At 56.4% G+C, this 17,206-nt stretch overlaps 1 protein-coding gene across 3 annotated transcripts in view; it reads right to left on the bottom strand.

Moving 5' to 3' along the window:
• The window catches only part of EXD3 (exonuclease 3'-5' domain containing 3), a 333,185-nt gene that overhangs the window by 33,329 nt on the left and 282,650 nt on the right, over nucleotides 1-17,206 (bottom strand). Inside the window, exon 21 of one of the 3 annotated variants that reach the window (XM_054084170.1) lies at nucleotides 6,714-9,894. The exons of 1 other annotated variant lie outside the window; for it this stretch is intronic. In XM_054084170.1, the coding sequence (XP_053940145.1) occupies nucleotides 9,862-9,894 (33 nt within the window). In that variant the 3' untranslated portion in view covers nucleotides 6,714-9,861. Of the gene's footprint in view, nucleotides 1-6,713; nucleotides 9,895-17,206 lie in introns of those variants that run through there. One more of the 3 variants, XM_054084171.1, reaches the window with a different exon arrangement.

Raw genomic sequence — 17,206 nt, 5'->3', positions numbered from 1 at the left:
GCCTGAGGGCGGGCAGGCTCTAGAGGGACCTGGACAGGCTGGATCCATGGGCCAAGGCCAATTGCATGAGGTGCAGCAGGGCCAAGTGCCAGGACCTGCACTTGGGTCACAACAACCCTGTGCATCTCCAGACCTGGGGAAGGGAGGCAGGAAAGCTGCCTGGAGGAGAAGGCCCTGGGGGTACTGGTCAACAGTGGCTGAACATGAGCCAGCAGTGGCCCAGGTGGCCAAGAAGGCCAGTGGCATCTTGGCTTGGATCAGCCATGGTGTGGCCAGCAGGAGCAGGGAAGGGATCGTCTCCCTGCGCTCAGCGCTGGTGAGACCGCACCTCGAATCCTGGGATCAGTTTTGGGTCCCTCACTATAAGGATGCTGAGGGGCTGGAGCACGTCAGGAGAAGGGAACGGAGCTGGGGAAGGGTCTGGAGCCCAGGAGTTCTGGGAGCAGCTGAAGGACCTGGGGTTGTTTAGCCTGGAGAAGAGGAGGCTGAGGGGAGACCTCATCACTGTCTAAAGCTGCCTGAAAGGAGTTTGTAGCGAGGTGGGGGTTGGTCTCTTCTCCCTGGGAGCTGCTGACAGGACAAGGAAATGGCCTCAAGATGCACCAGAGGAGATTTAGGTTGGATATTAGGAGGAATTTCTTTACTGAAAGGGTTGTCAAGCACTGGCGGAGGCTGCCCAGGGAGGTGGTTGAGTCCTGATCCCTGGAGGGGTTTAAAAGACAAGCAGATGTCGTACTTGGGGACATGGTCTTGTTGCAGACTTGGCAGGGCTGGTTTGATGGCTGGATTCAATGATCTTAAAGGTCTTTTCCTACCTATTCTGTTATTCTGCGATTCTCCAAAAAAGATCCCCCAAAAGGGGCTCAGAAGGAAGCTGTGCAAGCTGCTAACTGGGACCTACATGAGGAAAGGTGCCGGGAGAAGAGCTGCTGCTGCCAGAGCAAGGAGAAACCCCAGGAGACCTCGTGCACCGATTCCCTGTGTTCCCAGCCCAACACCTCCCAGCCAAGCTATAGTGACCCCAGGGTGTTGGTGACATGGGAGGTCACCGTGGTGACAGAGACACGCGGGGGTGTTCCTGCGGGGCCCCAACACCTCCACATCTTCTCACCGCAGTGGGGGCGTGGGGAGCCAATCTAGAGCATTGCACGCTTGTGTCACACAAAAAGGGGGGGAAAAGGGGTAATAAATACACATAAAAACATGGCTTTTTTTTAGGTGTTTGCTGTACCTAAGGGATTTGTTCTCTGCTGTTTGGTGGCCAAATGGAGGAGAGGAAGCTGGGACAGATTGAAAGAGGAGGAATTCAGCCCCACCAAACCTGGCTTCGCTCTTTTGCTGATGAACAGGACATTGGGAGGGAATGGTGGCAAAACTTTAATTTCATCTTGCAGAAAAAAATACCGGTGAGCGGAAAATGCTGATGGGCTCTTTGTGGAGGCAAAACTGAAGCCGTGGAAGGAAGGTGTGTGCTCCATTCCTTGCATTCCTCCCCAGCTTCCTCGGGACAGTGGCTGCAATCCCCAGGGTCCACCCAGGCACCCAGGTTCCACCAGCCAGGCATCTCCCCTTCCCAGTGAGAGGGGAGAGGGATGGGATCAAGATCTGAATCCCTGCCAGAGTCCAAGAATCATAGAATCATGGAATGGTTTGGGTCAGAAGGAATCTCAAAGCCCATCCAGTCCCACCCCCTGCTGTGGGCAGGGACATCTCCCACTGGGGCTCCAAGCCCCATCCAACCTGGCCTTGAACCCTTCCAGGGATGGGGCAGCCACCACTGCTCTGGGCAACCTGGGCCAGGGCCTCCCCACCCTCACAGCAAAATGTTTCTTCCTAAGATCTCATCTCATTCTCCCCTCTTTCAGTTGAAAACCGTTCCCCCTCATCCTCTCCCTGCACTCCCTGATCCAGAGCCCCTCCCCAGCTTTCCTGGAGCCCCTTTCAGCACTGGAAGCTGCTCTAAGATCTCCCCAGATCCTTCTCTTCCCCAGTCTGAGCAACCCCAACTCTCTCAGCCTGTGCTTGGATGGGAGGTGCTCCAGCCCTCAGATCGTCTTCATGGGCTCCTCTGGACTCACTCCAGCAGCTCCATGAAATTACACCTTTGATCTACATGGCCAGCACCTCCAGAATCCCTTGGGTATGGGGCCCTCACAGGTGAACACCGTGTCCCCAGGTGCCACCCTGCTGCACCCCAGTGTCCTGCCACGTGCACGGCCAGCACGTTGCATCCCTATGGCCACGCGCTGGAGCCTGCTTCAGAGCAGGGCATCTTGGGCTCATCCGAACATCCAAGTCCAGCCAGTGGGATGTCCTCTCCTCTGGATACGCTGCCCTGTCCCCTCTCCTGCAACATCAACCCGAAAAGCAGAGGAAAAACTACTGCCTTGCTTCCGTTCCCGTGCTGTCCCGGCTCCGGGTGTGGAGCAGTGCTGGCTGCCTCCTGGGCACATGCGTGAGGGCACTGCGCCAGCAGCTAATGGGAAAGTTCAGGGTCGGGGTGAGCGGCGGGGAGAGGCACATAAAGAGCTCATTGTGCGGCAGGGCTCCCTCGGCTCTGCTCATACAGGGCTCGCCGTTCAACAACAAAACGCAGCCCAGAAATATGACAAGACACCTTTTTCCCAGGCTGCTGTTAAACTCTAATTAAACATTTCAGCACACTCGAGCGAGGGAATGTCTGCTTCTCAGGCCCAGGCTATCTCAGCTGGAAAACATCTCCTCCAGTGCAAGCAGGCTTGCTCAGGTTGACACAGAAAGATGCCCCTTGGGCCCAGCGATGATGTGACCCCACGGACCAGGGTGGACAACCTGCTCCCACCCATCCACCTCTGGGCCAGTGAGGGGACCACTTGCTGCTTCTCTCCCTGGAGGACTGGGCTGGGCTGGAGCAGGCCAAGAAGAGGCCACGCAAATGGGTGCAGCAGCTCCTGGCACTTCTCCCTGCTCCCCATCACGGGACTTGCACCACCGGGGCGGTAGCTCATGGAGCATGGCTTGAAGAAGCACCAGTTGCACCATGTCAGCTCAGTGCGAAGGAAAGCCAGGTGATAGCTGCTCCATGATAGCCTCAAACCTGGCTTTTATGACCCAGAAATTATCCAACGATGAAGAGGGACCGTGACTCTGCCCATGTGTCTGTGCAGCTCCTTAGGAAATGTCAGTGCCTCTCCAACCCACCATCCTAGAAATATTTATGTCATGCCTTACAGCACAGCCCAAAAGCTCTGTCTTCAGACCCTGTTGGGTTTTGGACCTCAGAGCCCCTATTTCAGCAAAGCAACTTCTTCCCCAGCTTTTTTACTCTCCTGGTCAGTGCCTGGGGCAGCTGGTTCCTCTCCCCAGGCCTGGACCATGGTTTGGGTCCCCCCTTCCAGAGGTTTGAAAAGTTAAAAATAACCCAACAGAGAAGCAAAATGTCAGAATCTCATTCTTTGGGTGCTTTGTGGTGTCGACCCGTGAGCCCTGACCATCATCACACCTCGCCGAGACATTTCAGTTGGTCTTAAGTAACTGTTTTCCCATCCTCCCCCATCCCACACCAGCAGACTCCCCTGTGCCTAGGCAGGAAAATCAAGCTTGAGCTCCTTGTTTGTCTCTCTGGGGAAGCAGAGGTGCTTCCAGACTTTTGTTTGACTCAGAAATCTCCAAAGCTCAGCAGGCTTCGGGAGGTGACCAGCCTTGGGATGCAGCGGTCTCTGTGGAAAGATCCAACCCAAAGCTTGTCTCCTTCTGAAATCCCACTCTTGGCTTTCCTCTGGGTTTTCTCAGGCGCAGAGGGCAGCCCAGCCCCAATCACCCAAGAGAGACTTCCCAGTGTGCCTGCAGGACCGTGCACCACTGAGGAGGAGAGGGAAGCATCACCACCAGCTTTCTGTCACCATCAACCAAAAGCAGGCATGCCCTACAAGCCGTGCTGCTGGAAAACCCAGCGAGACTGAAGCTGGCATCCTGCTTTTTTAAACAACGAAGGAGAAAGAAAAGAGCACAAAGGAGTCAGGACCCAGACCCCTTCGCGTTATTGAACACAGACTTTGGCCATTAACTACAGTAATTCCTCAGCACCTTATTTCTAGCAGGCACAGAAGGTCTAGAACAACTCTCCATGGCCAGCTCTCGGTGGGACAACTCTACAGAGGCCAAGACTCCACCGATAACTCTGCATGGCTGATTGTCCATGAGAGCAACTGTACGTGGGGAGCTCCTAAGCCTAACGCTAACCCTCTCTGTGTAGAATTGTCCCACAGAGAGTTGTCCACTGCGGAGAGCTGGCCACAAAGAGTTGGCTGTGGAGAGTTGTCCATCGCTGAGCACAGACTCTATCCCAATCCTCCCTTCCCCTGAAGCTCTAACATTTGACCCAGCCACGTGGAGAGGACACAGCTGAGCTGCTGGCACCGATGTGGCTCAGCTGCCACTTTGCAGCAGCTCTCATCACACCTGAGCGTGACCCAGCGGGAGCAGCAAACCAAGGCCAGGTGCCTCTGGCTCGCTGGGGACTCGCAAGCTGGTGGTTTCCCACATGCAACCTCAGTAAGAAACAGGACACCCAGGAAGGGGTTACTGCAAAAATCTGCCATTCCGAGGATCGCTAAGCAGTGGGAAGGTGGTGTGGCCTGAAAGGCTCGGAGCAGAGTGACAACCCAGGCGAGGACACTTATAATTTGGCATCCTGTGTGGGGTGGAATTTGGCAAAACTGGTCTCTCCTGCTCTGAGGACATTCCAGCTCCCCGCACGGGCACTCTGAATTGAACTCCCTCAATAAATACAGCAGATGGGGGTTTCATCCAGCTCGGGTCCCTGCAATAAGAAAAGCAGGAGCAGCGTGCTCCTCGCGGAGGCTCCATCCACCCCGTCGAGGTTCCAGCCGTGTGCGGCACCGCGGTTCCCAGCACCGGGCAGGTCATCGCCTCTGCAAAACCTCACCGGGGGGTTGGGGCTGCTCTCAAAGGGCACCGTTACCCTGAGAAAATGGTAACACCGACCTGGGTCTGGAAGCCCCTGGGATGGCGTGTGCCTGCGGGTGGCTGACAGCCCCGAGGGGGACACGGCCAAGCACAGGGCTGTCCCCAGGTGCTGCACCCTCACAGGGCTCGTCCCCCTCTTTAGCCACTGCAGCAGGATCTGGGGACAGGCTGGATTTGGGATGAATCCTGATTTTTCTACGAAAAGGAAGGCAGGGCAGTGGGGGCACCAAATCCTCCCTGATGGCACCTGGGCTCTGCTGCATGGGCACACATCAAGAGCCCCTCCCCAGCTTTCCTGAAGCCCCTTTCAGGACTGGAAGCTGCTCTAAGGTCTCTGTGGATCCTTCTCTTCTCCAAGGCTGAACAATCTCAACTCTCTTAGCTTCAACTCGTATGGGAGGTGCTCCAGCCCTTGGATCACCTCTGCGGCCTCCTCTGGACTCAGTCTAACAGATCAATGAAATGACGTCTCTGGTCCACTGAGGATGTCCTGGGTGGCACCGTGAGCCCCAGTCCTGGCAGCATGGGGATGCAGAGTGAAGGCACCCATCACTCGGGCAGCGCACACCCTGAGGGGGTCACTGTCCCCTCCACACACACACGGGGCCCTGGGGACCATGTCCCGTCCAGGCACTGTGACCCACAACGTCCCCCTGCAGTGCCCATGGCTGGGGACGTTTTGACACCGTGAGCTGGTGATGATCTTTATCAGGTGATCTTTAAGGTGCCTTCCAATCCAAACCATTTAGCGATGGAGGGCCGGATCCTGACTTATTCGCCAACTGTTTCCCAGGGTCTTCCGTGAGGCCACGTGTGCCAATGGAATGGGATCGGGGCATGAGAGGGAAGCGAGGACAAAGGTGGTGGACCACGCTCCTCCTCCTCCTCCCCGCTGGCGAGGCCAGGGGACTGCAGCTGGGAAGGGAAAAGGTTCCCAGGGCGAAGGTGTTAAATACCCTTCTCCCGTGCTGCTGTCACCTCGCCGTCCCCGGAGTGTGAGAATCAGACTCTATTATCCCCTCATTAGGAACTAACATACTGTACTAACCTTTTCACATGAAAGCTACGCTCTGTTCGCCAACAAAAGCTGACGCTTGGTTCCCAGGAGTGGAAAAAAACCCCACCCCCACAAGCACTTAGCAGGGGCTCTGGGGCCAACTCTCCCCGCGTCCCTGCGGATGCTCCGGGGGGAAGAAGGGGCTCTGCAAGAGGGGACCAGCCAGGCACACAGCTCTGGGAGAGGGGAGCAGGGGAAACACCTCAGGGTGAGGGGTTCTTCTTCACCCCAAATCACCCTGAGGTGATTTTCCCTTCTACTCCACTCTTGGGAAACCCCACCTAGAGTCCTGTGTCCAGTTCTGGAATCCCCAACGTAAGAAGGATAAGGATCTGTTGGAGCAAATCCAGAGGAGGCTACAAAGATGATCCAAAGGCTGGAGCACCTCCCGTATGAGGACAGGCTGAGAGAGTTGGGGTTGTTCAGCCTGGACAAAGCTCTGGGGACACCTTAGAGCAGCTTCCAGTACGGAAAGGGGTTCCAGGAAAGCTGAGTAGGGGCTTTTTACAAAGGCCTGGAGTGATGGGATGAGGGGCGGATGGCTTTAAATTGGAAGGGGAAAGATTTAGATTAGACGTTAGGGAGAAATTCTTCACGGGGAGACCCTGGCCCAGGTTGCCCCGAGCAGTGGTGGCTGCCCCATCCCTGGAGGTGTTCAAGGCCAGGTTGGATGGGGCTCTGAGCCCCCTGATGCAGTGGAGGTGTCCCTGCCCAGGGCAGGGGGTGGAACTGGATGGGCTTTGAGGTCCCTTCCAACCCAAACCATTCTGTGATCCTATGGTGGCTGGGGTCCCCCTGTGTGGGGTGGATGGGCTGGGGGAAGGAGTGCAAGGGGGACTCCCTCCTTTGGGGTTTGTGCTGTAGGGAGCCCTAGAGAGGTGTTCCCAGGCCAGCAGGCCCCCTTCAGCCACAGAAGCTTCTGCTGCTGCCTCCAGCCCCACCTCAGCAGTGCTCAGAGTGGTTCTTCCCGCACCGCTGACCAAAGCACATCGCAAGATCTGAAACTCCCACTCCCCTTCAGGCTACCTTGAGCGGTGGGAAGCGAGGCTGGGAAAGCATCACCCAGCCATGGAAAAAACCCATCTGTGCAACAGTCGGGGCCCCAGGTCAGCTCGTAGAGAGGCTGGAGTTTCAAAGCACGAAGCACAGCAAACTATGCCCCCCCACGCCCGTAGGAAACACGATGAAAGCAGGGATGGGATAGACATTACCGTGACCCACATCTCCCTGCCCCAGACACTAGCAGACATTGGCCAGGAGGATGAACAGCTGGGGTAACATCTTTCTTGATCAGGCTTTTAATTGAATGACATCTGCCTGGGGCAACCATTTGAGCTTCTGCCCACAGCAGAACAACCTTGCTTGATGCTGAGGCTGGCCGGAGAGATCTTAAAGTGAAAAGAGTTTTCCTGGTTTCTTCACTTTAAAAATATCTGTCCTGCCTCATGTCCAGTTCTGGAATCTGCAACGTAAGAAGGATATGGAACTGCTGGAACGCATCCAGAGGAGGCCATGAAGATGATCTGAGGGCGGGAGCACCTCTGCTATGAGGACAGACTGAGAGAGTTGGGGTTGTTCAGCCTGGAGAAGGCTCTGGGAGACCTTAGAGCAGCTTCCAGCACTGAAAGAGAAAGCTGTGGAGAAGCTTTTTACAAGGGCCTGGAGTGATGGGATGAGGGGGAACGGCTTTAAATTGGAAGGGGGAAGATTCAGATGAGACATTAGGACGAGATGAGGGTTGTCCAGAGCAGTTGTGTCTGCCCCAACCTTGGAGGTGTTCAAGGCCAGCGTGGATAGGGCTTTGAGAAGTCTGATCCAGTGGGAGGTGTCCCTGTCCATGGCAGCAGGTGGAATTGGATGGGCTTTGAGGTCCCTTCCAACCCAAACCATTCCATGATTCTATGATTCTATGATTCTATGATTTCTGGCTGGAGACCTTTGAAAGCTCAGGGAATCGGGCTTGAGAGGTGCCCAGTGCCACAGCAAGAGATGAATACCTGGAGTCGCACACATGGGGACACATCCCTGCCTTCCCGCAGGGCTGTGAGCTCCCGCAAATCCGAAACTCACTTGCCACCTTGCAGCCTCAAACATCTCCATGCTTCTAATGAGGAAAACAGGAGGAAGGAGGGATGCATGCCCGAAAACAGGAGGAAGGAGGGATGCATGCCCGAAAACAGGAGGAAGGAGGGATGCATGCCCTTTCCCTCGCCTGCCCTCCATCACTTCCTTTCCTGCCTGCCTCCACCTGCAGCTGGCTGTGACGGCAGCTCCCCACCAACCCCACAGCCCGCCTGTCTCTAGGGGTGGGGGACTTGTCCGGGTCCCTCAAGTAGCTGCCGGCCCGTGGGGCAGGGATGGGGTGACCCCGGCTCCATTGGCAGGTCCTCTTGCAGAGAGGTGGGTGGGTTTTGGATTGCACACACATGTTTCTTAGCTGCCGGCTTGAGCCCGCTAAGCTGTTTTGCACCGGCCGCTGGAGACACCTTCCAGAGCTGTTCTGCTGCCATGAGATGCTGCGAAGCTGTCAGTGGTGCTCCACGCTGTTTGGAAAAGTAATTGAATTAAACCCGGTGAAAGGTTTCGGTGCTGCTTGGCTGCTCCTCTCCTCTCAGCAGCGCGGACGGGTGCAGCGGCCCGGGGTGGCCTGGAGCAGATGCGCCTGCTCCCCAGGGCTGGCTCAGCTGCTCTTTTTGGAAGGTCACTTTTCTTCTCAGTTGCTGCAGTCAGATTTGGGTCATCAGGTTTGATCTAAACATGTCAGAGGACTGGAATTCAGGGGGAAGGAGAAGCACGAGAGACACAGGCTGTCTCCCAGAGCGTTTCTGGGCTGGTTTCAAACCCTTCTGGGTTCACCCTTAGTGTCCAGCAGATGGGCTGGGAAAGCCGGCAGTTGGTTTAGTTCATTGCTCAACACAGGTGTCGTGGTGCTGGTGGCAGCAAGGACAAAGCCTGCTCTCAGACACTGAGGTCCTGGAGTGCGCCCAGAGAAGAGCAACGAAGCTGGTGAGGGGCTGGAGAACAAGTCTTATGAGGAGCGGCTGAGAGAGCTGGGGTTGTTTAGCCTGGAGAAGAGGAGGCTGAGGGGAGACCTTATTGCTCTCTACAACTACCTGAAAGGGGGGTGCTGGCCTCTTCTCCCAAGTGACAGAGGACAGGACAAGAGGGAACGGCCTCAAGCTGCGCTAGGGGAGGTTCAGGCTGGATATCAGGAAAAAGTTTTTCATAGAAAGGGTCATTGGGCCCTGGCAGAGGCTGCCCAGGGAGGGGGTGGAGTCACCATCTCTGGAGGTATTTAAAACATGGGTAGATGAGGTGCTTGAGGATGTGATGTAGTCATAGTCAGGTATGGTTGGAGTTGATGGTCTCTAAGGTCTTTTCCAACCTAATGATTCTACAATTCTGTCATTCTCCCCTCCTGTCCGAGTTCAGAAGCACGTTTGAGCCACAAACTGAACCAGGGCAATGGGCGTTAAGTTTTGGGCCAGGTGAGAAGCTATCCTTACCCAGCAGCCAAGGCGAAGGAGGCAGGAGAAGTGAGAGCTGGTGCGGAGGACAGGTGCAGAGCTGATTTGGGCTCGTCGTCCCCATGGCCATTGTCTCTGGGCTTCCCAGTGCCAATCAAGTCCCACAGATGCTGAGGAGGTTGGTGCTCTCCAGGGATAGGCAGGCAGAGCACTCTCAAACTTGCTGCAGCTGTGAGAAAGGAGCAGCCAGGAGGTTTTGTCCACTGCCTTCAGCCCAGCCCGGCTCCCTGGATCTGCTCCCCAGCTCCACATGTCCAGTGCACTCGGGTCCAGTGTGGGAGATGCACAGCGAGGTCTGAGCAAGCACACTCATCCCCGGGGCAGGTGGCAGCCCGGGACCTGCTGGGAAACCAGCCAGAAGACACAAATGGAGAGATGAGTTTAGAGGATGGCTTCAGATTTTCCACTTCCCCTCCCTGAGGTCCACCTGAACCCAATCATTTCAGAGGTTCAGAGCCAACTAAGCCACCCTGAGGCAATGAAAATGTACTTCAAATGCAACATTTTAAGCTGAAACAAGTGATTCTCCATCATTTTTCAGTTCAGTCCATGCAGCGATGAGTCCATCATAATTCGGGTCATGCAGATACCAAGCTGGAGACCTCTTTGACTTCATCAGTGTCCTCACACAACACTCTCTGCATGTCTGCAAAGCCTTGCTGGTCCCCACCTACCATGTCAAGGGGCTCAGAGCCCTTTTCCCGTTTGCCTGTGGCTGTAGCCGGTCAGAATCCCTGTCTAATGCCAGGAGGCCCTACATGACCCCAAGAGCTGTGGGATGCGCAGATCCAGGGCTGGAGGACAAAACCCTCTGAGCTCTGCCTGAGCAGCCTGAGGTGAGCAGACAGTATTCACCCTGGCAGAAAGCACCTGGGTGGGAGCTTCTCCTGCTCAGCCCCATTTCATAACTACCTGCAAGGTCGAGGCTCCTCAAAGCAACAGCCTGGGCCCTTGCACAACCTTTTGCATACAAAAATGATATGTAGAAATGAAGAAGCAACCTCATCAGGTACCTGGGTAGAATCTCTAGGGGGAAGCAGCTTTTGGTTTGGTCTTGGAGGCGCAACCTCAAAGTCCAAGAAGGCAAGTCAAAGTCCAGACCTGCAGGCTCCAGGCTTTCTGGAGAAGGTGAGGGCGTCCGTCTGCCAAAGCATCAGCCTCTGCTCTCGCCGCTCTGCACGAGCCTTTGGGGATAAGCTGCACACATGCACAAGGCTACGGCGACCTCTGAAGCAGAGCATCCTCAGCAGCCCAGGAGATACCACTCGGCTCTGGGAGACTCTGACTGCCCTCAGCATCCCTGCTCCTCTGGCTTTAGTCTTGGCCAGAGGTTTGTACATAATAACAGGGGACCCGCAGCGATGCTGCCTGTGCCCTGCTGAATTACAGAGTCTAAGTGGAGATGGCAGAGAAGGCACTGAAGGACCACCCTGACACACAGCCATCCCCTTGGAGAGCACCCAGGTGGCCTCAGTGCCGCTGCATCCATGCCTGCACCCAAAACCCCGGGGCCGAACTAAAGGGTGCAAAGGCAGCATGGCACAGGGCTGGGCACGGGTCAGGTACTGTGCTGGGCTCCCATTGCCCTTCACACCGTGATTATGGGACATGAGAACACTCCTGCTTTGGGACAGCTGTCCCAGGAACTGGGGACACCAAGGTTTGCTGTGTCCATGCCACTCAGCCAAGCCCCTGAGCCCTACTCTGGTCTCACCACGCGCAAACCAGAGATGGAGACTTCACCCCAGGGTGTGTCACTGCTGTGTCACCACTGCCTCATGGCACCTGACACCAGGCAACAGGGACAACCCCAAGCAGTAACAGGAAGGGCTGAGAGCAAGTGTGGGTGCCTCCATGCAAGAACACCCCCCCAGATTTCTTCATCATGAGGGTGGTGAGGCCCTGGCCCAGGCTGCCCAGGGAAGCGGTGGCTGCCCCATCCCTGGGGCTGTTCAAGGCCAGGTTCGATGAGGCTTGGAGTAACCGGTTTCAGTGGGAGGTGTCCTGCCCGTGGCAGGGAGTTGGAACTGGGTGGGCTTTGAGGTCCCTTCCAACCCAAACCATTCCATGATTCTATGATTTTGTGATCCTCCGCCTTTTGGCAAACACCCTCAGAGCCTTTGAGATCCCTCTGTGAAATGTCCTGATGGATGCTTAGTGGGTCCTGCCACGCTTCAACATCAGCTAGGAGCTGAGAAGGAACCATGATGCTGCGGTGTGGGGCTCAGCGTGGGGCCCCACTTTGCCGTGGCCCTGGGAAAGCCCGGCACTGGCTGCTGCCATCCTGCTGTGCAGCAGAGATGAGAAGAAAAACAACTCTCAGGGTTTCCCCTCACCTCCGATCCTTGCCCGCGCCACAGCCCTGCCGGCTCTTTCATCTCCAAGCTTCAGTGACTCTTTCATCTCCTGCCCAGAGGTGCGAATCGCTCCTGTCTCCCGGCAGCCGCTCCGGCCACCGGCCACTGGCGCTGGCATCGGCACTCGAGCCGACACTGCTGTGACCAAATGGCCAGTAGCCTGTCCTGTCCATGAGAACGGAGGTGGTGGGTGAGGACTGGTCACCTCTGCAAAGTGCCCAGGACTTCCCAAATCTGGCTACTCCCAGGTCCCTGCAGAGAAATCAAGGCACCAGGATTTCTTCTGGTTCTCCCTGCAAATAAGAAGATGCTGGGCTTCTGCCTGCTCTTTTTCATGCTAACTCAAACTCAGGTCATCTTTGTTAACTTGTGAAGGTGCAAAACCAGCCCACCAGGATGGGGAGCCGCCCACCCCGGTGGACAGAGGTCTCTGCCACCTTGGCGGCCCCGCGGGGGATCAGGAGGTGGTTCCCCAGCCTTAAAGTTGGGGAGTTCCCTGGCATTCAGCTGCCTGCACTGGGGCCAGCGCTGCTGCAGCAGCAGGGCTGAGCACAACGCTGGTACATGAAGAGACATCAGGACATGTCACCATCACCACAGCACCCAAAAAGCCAGGAATTAACACAAAAGAGTTTTCACATCACCAAACAGCTCTGCTGCGAAGAGCCAAAGAGATGCTCAACGGGAAGGGCGATGCTCACACACAAGGGCAGGCTCTGAGCTGAGGGAGGGCTGTGGGCGTCAGAGCCACCACGACTCCCGGCACACAGAGCATCCAACTGATGAGCTGCAAACCGGTCGGAGATGATGGGGTGAGGGGAGCCCTGGCACAATGGTCCTTGCTGTTCTGACCCAAGCCCCTCACAAGGAAGGCATCTCTGCATGAGCAGAACAAACCCATCTTATCCTGGCTGTATCTCCCATGCAGGGATGTTTTGAAGTCTAGGGCTTTGCCCCATGCACCTTCACGAGTCCCAGCCTGGCCCCTCGGAGAGACCCAGTTTTGCTTTGGCTGGTCAGATGTCAGACATCAGTTAAAAGGAGGTGATTAGCACCTGTTGATGGAATTGCTTCACATGATTGCAGCAACCAAAACGTCAAAATCCATCCAAACTTCATCTAACCCTGCAAAATGTCACAAAACTCAGCCCAGCCAAACTTGACAGTCCTTAAAATGCACGGATGCACCCAGTCTGGCTTTCCCTGCCAAACTCAATCATCCTGGCTACTTGCCTTGGCTCATGTTTACCGTTTATCCTTCTACCTCGTTGCAGACAGAGCGATTTAGGGCATTTCTTCTCCCCTGTGTCACAGCACTGTGGTTTGCAGAACAGTGTGAGGAGCACATGGGCTTAGCATCCCACTGATGGAAAGGAGAGGTCTGATCCTTGAGGCTTTGAGCACCCTGATCCAGTGGGACGTGTCCCTGACCGCGACAGGGGGGTGGAATTGGATGTGCTTTAAGGTCCCTTCCAACCCAAACCATTCCGTGATTCTATGATCCTCAGGGGTTGCAGCCGTAAAGTCTCCAGCCAGAGAACTGTGGTCTTTTGGGACAAGGGAACAACTACTCTTGGTCCTCTCCTGGCATTGGAATAAAGGAATAAAAGTTGGCTATTAGCAACGCCTCCACAGTCACCTTCTCCAGCTGTCCCTGCCCCATCACGGTGGCCGAGTGGACCTTGCAGGGCACCTCAGAGAGGTAAGATCTAGATTTCTGGAGGGAAACCAACAGCACCAGATGCCTGGATCGCTCCAGCCCTGAACTCTGCGCCCCGGTAGTGCCCCTGCTGCCTCTCTGAGCCTTCGGTGCAAACCACAGTGCTGTGACACAGGGGAGAAGAAATGCCCTAAATCACTCTGTCTGCAACGAGGTAGAAGGATAAATGGCAAACATGAGCCAAGGCAAGTAGCCAGGATGATTGAGTTTGGCAGGGAAAGCCAGGAGGACGGCAGAGTGTCAGGCCTGTTGTGAGAGTACAGGAAACAGCTGTATTGGATCAGGCAGGACTAAGGTGGGGACTCATAGCCTGGGAATAATAATCATCACAATAAAACGCCCTCCCGTTGCAGGGTTATTTATTTCCTACAGCAAAATCAAACAGCGGCCCTTCACACGGCCACCTGCTGCCGGCTGGGTCCCTGCAGCAGGGCTGAGCGTGGTGGGAGAGGCAGGAGATGGCGTTTTCCTGATGGTCCACCCCACTCTGCGGCGCCCAGCCTGGCCTGGGGGTGGGCGATGCTGGGCCCTGCAGGGTTTCGGAGGCAGATGGGGGTTGCTGGGCTGAGGGAGGGTGTGGGAGGTTGGGCACCCAAACAGCAGTGGTTGGAAGAAGCATCCTCACCCAGAGCCCCATCGCCTTCCTGGTGCTGGGGTTATTCCTCCGTGCTCACAGCGTGTGCTGGCAGTGCAGGACAACACCGTGACATGCAGGACTCGTCTGTGTCCAGCTGTTCCCACCCCAGGTCCCTCCAGCCCCACAGGTCTCTGTGCCCCCAGCAGAGGAGGATGCGGAGGTGGGCAGGCAGTGCGTGGTGTGGATGTCCCCAGAGCTTGTCAACACAGCCGGTTTTGTGCAGGGACCTGACCATGGTGGTGTGTCTGAAAGCAGCTCATCTGCTCCGACCAGGAGTCCTCAACCACATTCCCATTGTCATTAGCATCCTCCTCCACATTCCCAACCTCCCTGTCTCCATTCCCATCCTTACCCTCCTCTTCATCCCCATCCTCAACCTCATCCCCACACCCATCCTCATACCCATTCTCATCCACATTCTTATCCTCCTCATCCCTATGCCCATCTTCTTCCTCATGCCAACACTCATGCCCATGCTCATCCCCATTCCCACCCTCCTCCTCCTCCCCACACCCATCCTCGCCCTACATCCCTGCACGCTCCCAGGGACACCAGGCTTGCCAAGCGCTGCCCGGGGGCTCAGGCCCAAGGAGCAGTGGCGGTGGCATGCTGGCTGTGGGTCCTCGCCCCTGGGACACTCCAGCGCTGGGGAGGCATTTAGGACGAGGCCCTGAAGATGTGGCCAGGAGGTGACTCGCTCTTTCCACCCATCATGGAGGACCCAGACTGGCGCATGCTGAAAATCCTGCTTCTGGGAAGCCATTCCCATTTCTTTCACAGCTCTTTGAAAGAAACCCTTGGCTGCTGCCCAGCCCTCGCAGAGCTCTTCTTCCCCTCCAGCTCCGAGACTCCCAAGTGACCTCCAGGAATATTTCCACAGCTACCCACACAGATTTCCCAGGGAGGACCATGCACACCCTTGGTGGCAGTGGCCACGTTCCCGCTGTCCCGCTTGGGCTGCCTCATTTCTCTCAGGTAATCCCAGTTCAGAGAGGGGGTTTTGTTTTTCCTTCCGACGTGGTGGGATGCAGCCAAAGGACCCAGTGGCAGCAAATCTATTGGTCACTCCGCCCTCTTTGCCTCCCTCCGGGACACAAAGCCTGTGGGTCACACTTGGAGGTGGCTGTCTAGACTCCTTGGCTTGGGCTGGTTTGAGCTTTCAGGGGTGACTCTGGAGTCACCTCCACCCCTGCGGTTCCCTGGAGGAATGGGGTGCTGGAGCCTCAGCTCTTGGCTCCAGCTCTGGAGGAAAACAAGGACTGGGAGCAAGTCCCAGGCTTGAAGATCAGCTCATTTTCTGAGACAAGAGATGGTAGAAGACACCTGCAGAGCCCCAACCAGGACCAGGCATCTTGCAGGGTTCAAGGTCACCTGCAGCTCCTCGCAGTCAGGTCATGGGGGAAAAACTGGAGGCAGGATGGAGGGATTTTCCCAGCAGGCTCCCTCCCTGGCACGCTGCCTGTCCCCAGATGCTCCGCGAGGCTGGAGCGAGCCTCAGCGCCAGATGCGAAGCAGCTGAGCTTCATTTCTCTGCTCAGGGCAGCTTCAGTGTGCACCCCACAGTGCTTCGTCAGGGAAATTCCCTGTCTGTGCTCTTCCCGAAAAGAGGCCGGAGCAGGAGCTGGACTGAAGGGTGGGTCAGAGCCAGCCCCAAGCCCTTCTCGCAGCTCTCCCAGCATGTCCAGGTGGAGATGAGAACTGTGTGAGCAAAATACAGCCTGAGGATGATAGAAACACTCAACCCATCCACAGGTGTCCAAGCAGGGTGAGAGTGGACACCACAGCCACCCCTGGGATTCGTGGCCGCGCTCTCGCCCAGCAGCAGATTCCCGGCATGAATTTTTGGCACGATCCTGCCTCACTCCCTCCCTCCAGGAAATTGCACTGATAACGCCGGGGCTGAGATAAAGCAAAACGCCCTCCACATTCCCATCCATCTGCCTGCTGGAGCATCTGTCCTGCCCGGCTACAACTCTCCAGGCAGTGCTGGGATGGATTGCAAAGGGGAACCCACAGTTCCCAGCCTCACAGGCGATGCTCTGCTCCCGAGCACCTCTCCTTGCCATGCAAACAGGCTGGCAGATGCTGGGCATTGCCAGGGCTGTCACCCCGCTCCGGGTTCCCACGTACCGCCTTGACGTCACCCCGAGAGCGCAAGAGTGAAAGGGGGGCCCGCGGGCGCCTGACAATAGCGCTTTCCTTCCCCATCAATAGCAGTGAGAGACACGCTGGGCTGACACGGAACTGTGCACAACAAAAGCCAGTGTCCGAACAAATCTTCTCAGGCGCTGGGTCCCCCGGGTGACCCGGGGTTAGCCTGGACTTTTGGTCCCACCCGGCCCTCCGGAGCAGGAATGTCCCTCCGCACTGCGCCATGGCTGGTTCCCACGCTTCCAACCTGCTTTGCTATTTATCAGCACCCGGCCTCTAATCCCCTTTGTGAAGGTCTGATTCAAGCTCAGCACAATGTGGTGAAAAAGGAGGGGGCAGGCGGGAGATGAGGGAGGGGAAAACAGTCCCAAAGAATAAAAATCAACCCCTTTACCTTTCCCCTCCCCAGAGCGCTGGGGACTCTTTAGGCTGCCACCTCTCTGGGCAGTGGCCAGCTGCAGCGGGGAGCCGGGTGGCTCAGCCCGCTGGAAAGGGTTGTGGTGGGATGTGATAGTGTTTAGGAATGAGCATGCACACACATATAAAACAGCACTTGTGTCCCCTCGCAAGTTTATCATAGAACAGAAACATCATAGAACAGTTTGGGTTGGAAGGGACCGACCTCAAAGCCCATCCAGTCCCAACCCCTGCCATGGGCAGGGACACCTCCCACTGGATCCGGTTGCTCCAAGCCCCATCCAACCTGGCCTTGAACCCCTCCAGGGATGGGGCAGCCACCACCGCTCTGGGCAACCTGGGCCAGGGCCTCCCCACCTTCACAGCAAAACA

This window comes from Cuculus canorus, chromosome 19 (assembly GCF_017976375.1).
Source record: "Cuculus canorus isolate bCucCan1 chromosome 19, bCucCan1.pri, whole genome shotgun sequence".
In the NCBI taxonomy this organism is placed as follows: domain Eukaryota; kingdom Metazoa; phylum Chordata; class Aves; order Cuculiformes; family Cuculidae; genus Cuculus; species Cuculus canorus.
Note: the sequence above shows the minus strand (reverse complement) of the source record. Positions and strands in the feature narration are given on the sequence as shown.